Below are 3,001 nucleotides of genomic sequence, written 5' to 3' on the forward strand. Positions count from 1 at the left end.
TGTGAGTTTTCAGTCACCTGGCAACTAGGAGAAGACTTTTAAAACCCCAAATGACCAGTTGGTGCAATGGACATCTAACTCTTGGGGAAAAAAGAACAGCTAGAAGGTGGTGAGTTGCTCTCTTCAATGAGAAGGCAAAGCAGCAAGAGCAAACCTCCATTCATCGCTCCAGCTGATAAAAGCCAACCCCACTCCCTCCTACACCCAGTGGTGTGTTCTGATCCAGGAAACTCTTACGTATGTCCCAGCCGAAAGAGGTAGGAAAGCAGAGGTGTGAGGAAGCACCCTTGTACTTACAGCACCGTAGTTCTTCCTGCAGTTATGTCCACGCCAGTACCTCTGAATCATCAGGGCTGAATTTCTCACTTTCAGGAAATTGGACCTGCAAAGGCATTTCAATCACTTGACCTCATGGTTTGGCCATGAGTTATCATCTTCTGGGCCTCATTCTTTGGAGATTTGAAACTGAGCAGCCAGGTGGAGTAAACACTGCACTATTATTTTTTTTTTGCCTGAAAATGCCTCCTCCCCAAGCTCTCCTTGCTTTTATAAAAAGATCTAGGGGGCTCTCTCTGATAGGTCTCTGCAGGCTGATCCTATCAGGTTATGGGAATGAGCAGAGGAGGAGATGCTGGGAATGGTCGTCTCCTTACTTTTCTACCCTCCTCTCTCACCTGAAATATCCTCCCTGCCTTCTCTCCTCACTTCAATCCCAGCCACCTGAGAACAGAGCCGATCTCACCCAAGCCCTTAGATATTTTTGGCATTCCCCCTCAAAGGAACAAAACCAGTCCCTGGAAAACAGAGACAGAACAGCAGAAAGAGATGGGTCTCCGCGTACCTGGTGCTTCTTTTCTGCCTCCTCTTTGGCTTTCTTGGCACTCATCTCCTTTCGGAGCCGTTCCTCTTCCGCCAGCCGAAGTTTCTCTGCTTCCAGGCGTCGATGATACTGGGGGAATAAACACAAGAGCCCTTCCGAATAGGCACCTACTTATGTTTGAAATTCCTTTCTGCTCTTTAAAGACTAATCCCAAGACCACGTGGTGCAGAAGGATGCTGATTTCCCCTCTCCCCACCTCCGTTTCCCACCACTGACCTCTCCCTCCATGGTACTTACTTCCCCCCGGAGGCGCTTATACAGCCTTCGGGCGATCATGCCCCGGGCATAGGCCTGGACGGTGATGACAGCCCAGAGGCGGTGGCGGAAAGCCCTACGGACCAGGTAACCTCGGCATCGTGCCTGGAACTCGATGATCCGCCGGCGAGCCATGTGGTACTGCTTGTGGAGCTTGCGGGATCGGTAGAGGGCCTGCAGTCTCAGGAAGCCGATCCGCATCTGCCAAGAGAGGGGGGCAGGATGAAGCCACCTCGCTGCCCAGGGTCTCTCCCCCCCTAAGCTGATTTACCTCGCTAATCTCCCTCTTGCACGGCTGTATATAAGAGCTACAGAAATCAGCCCCCACCAGGACAAGCCTTTGGGAGGGAGGTTCTGCAAGAGGGTGGAGAAATTAAGCCCTTCAGCTGCTGCACTGATTCAAAGGGCACTTATTCCCTGCTGAGTCCTACAGGGATTCTGGCTTTGAGAGGCCTCAGGAGGTCTGGTTGGTCATCTTAAGGTAGCCACACTCCGTAAGGGTTGCTCCCATGGAGGTCCAGCATCTACAGACCACCTGCATGGCAGCCAAGGTGCTGCTTCATGGCAGGAGGCAGCATCCTGACAAACCTGGAAGTGGACATTCCTATCAAGTCACAGGCTTGGAGGATGATATGGAGTCACTTTAGACCCCAACATGCTTCCCAAATGACCTGCAGTTGGGTGAGAACCAGCTGGGACAAGGGTAGAAGAGGGCCATGGACTAGGTTGAGGAGAAACCCAGATACAAACCCACATGGAGATGGAGTCTGTTTTTCAGAGGAAGCTGCTTGTGAGTTTTCAGTCACCTGGCAACTAGGAGAAGACTTTTAAAACCCCAAATGACCAGTTGGTGCAATGGACATCTAACTCTTGGGGAAAAAAGAACAGCTAGAAGGTGGTGAGTTGCTCTCTTCAATGAGAGGGCAAAGCAGCAAGAGCAAACCTCCATTCATTGCTCCAGCTGATAAAAGCCAACCCCACTCCTTCCTACACCCAGTGGGATGTTTTGATCCAGGAAACTCTTACGTATGTCCCAGCCGAAAGAGGTAGGAAAGCAGAGGTGTGAGGAAGCACCCCTGTACTTACAGCGCCGTAGTTCTTCCTGCAGTTATGTCCACGCCAGTACCTCTGAATCATCAGGGCTGAATTTCTCACTTTCAGGAAATTGGACCTGCAAAGGCATTTCAATCACTTGACCTCATGGTTTGGCCATGAGTTATCATCTTCTGGGCCTCATTCTTTGGAGATTTGAAACTGAGCAGCCAGGTGGAGTAAACACTGCACTATTATTTTTTTTTTGCCTGAAAATGCCTCCTCCCCAAGCTCTCCTTGCTTTTATAAAAAGATCTAGGGGGCTCTCTCTGATAGGTCTCTGCAGGCTGATCCTATCAGGTTATGGGAATGAGCAGAGGAGGAGATGCTGGGAATGGTCGTCTCCTTACTTTTCTACCCTCCTCTCTCACCTGAAATATCCTCCCTGCCTTCTCTCCTCACTTCAATCCCAGCCACCTGAGAACAGAGCCGATCTCACCCAAGATCAAGAGCAAATTTCAGCAACACCACCCTGCTGCCTCCCATCCTGCTTAGCCTGGCCTGATTCTGTATGTAGACACCTAGGGGTGTCAGCACGCCTCCCATCCTCCTTAGCCTGGCCTGATTCTGCATGTAGACACCTAGGGGACAATTGTGTCGGGAGGACTTGGGGGTCTCGCTAGGATTACTCTGGAAAGGATTACTGAGTTATTCGGCATGTGCCCTTTCTGTAAAGCCTCAGGGACAACCTGAGTCACAGCCATGGATTGGAAATTCAAAGATTGCAAAGCCTCAAGAACTCTTTCTCCTCCATGGCTGAAGCTTGATCTCAGC

General features: G+C 50.6%; 1 protein-coding gene across 1 annotated transcript; it reads right to left on the reverse strand.

The window, feature by feature from the left end:
- Positions 1–841: 841 nt before the first annotated feature.
- On the reverse strand, positions 842–1,336 carry LOC106900284 (unconventional myosin-VIIa-like; the record flags this gene model as incomplete). The annotated part of the gene is made up of 2 exons (XM_014962298.1): positions 1,118–1,336; positions 842–949 (listed from the first exon to the last, which is right to left on the reverse strand). Coding segments are annotated over exons 1-2 (327 nt in total), but the record flags the coding sequence as incomplete, so codon positions are not given.
- Positions 1,337–3,001: the final 1,665 nt, after the last annotated feature.

The sequence above is a fragment of the Calidris pugnax genome, unplaced genomic scaffold, assembly GCF_001431845.1.
Source record: "Calidris pugnax isolate Ruff unplaced genomic scaffold, ASM143184v1 scaffold1851, whole genome shotgun sequence".
Lineage (NCBI taxonomy): Eukaryota > Metazoa > Chordata > Aves > Charadriiformes > Scolopacidae > Calidris > Calidris pugnax.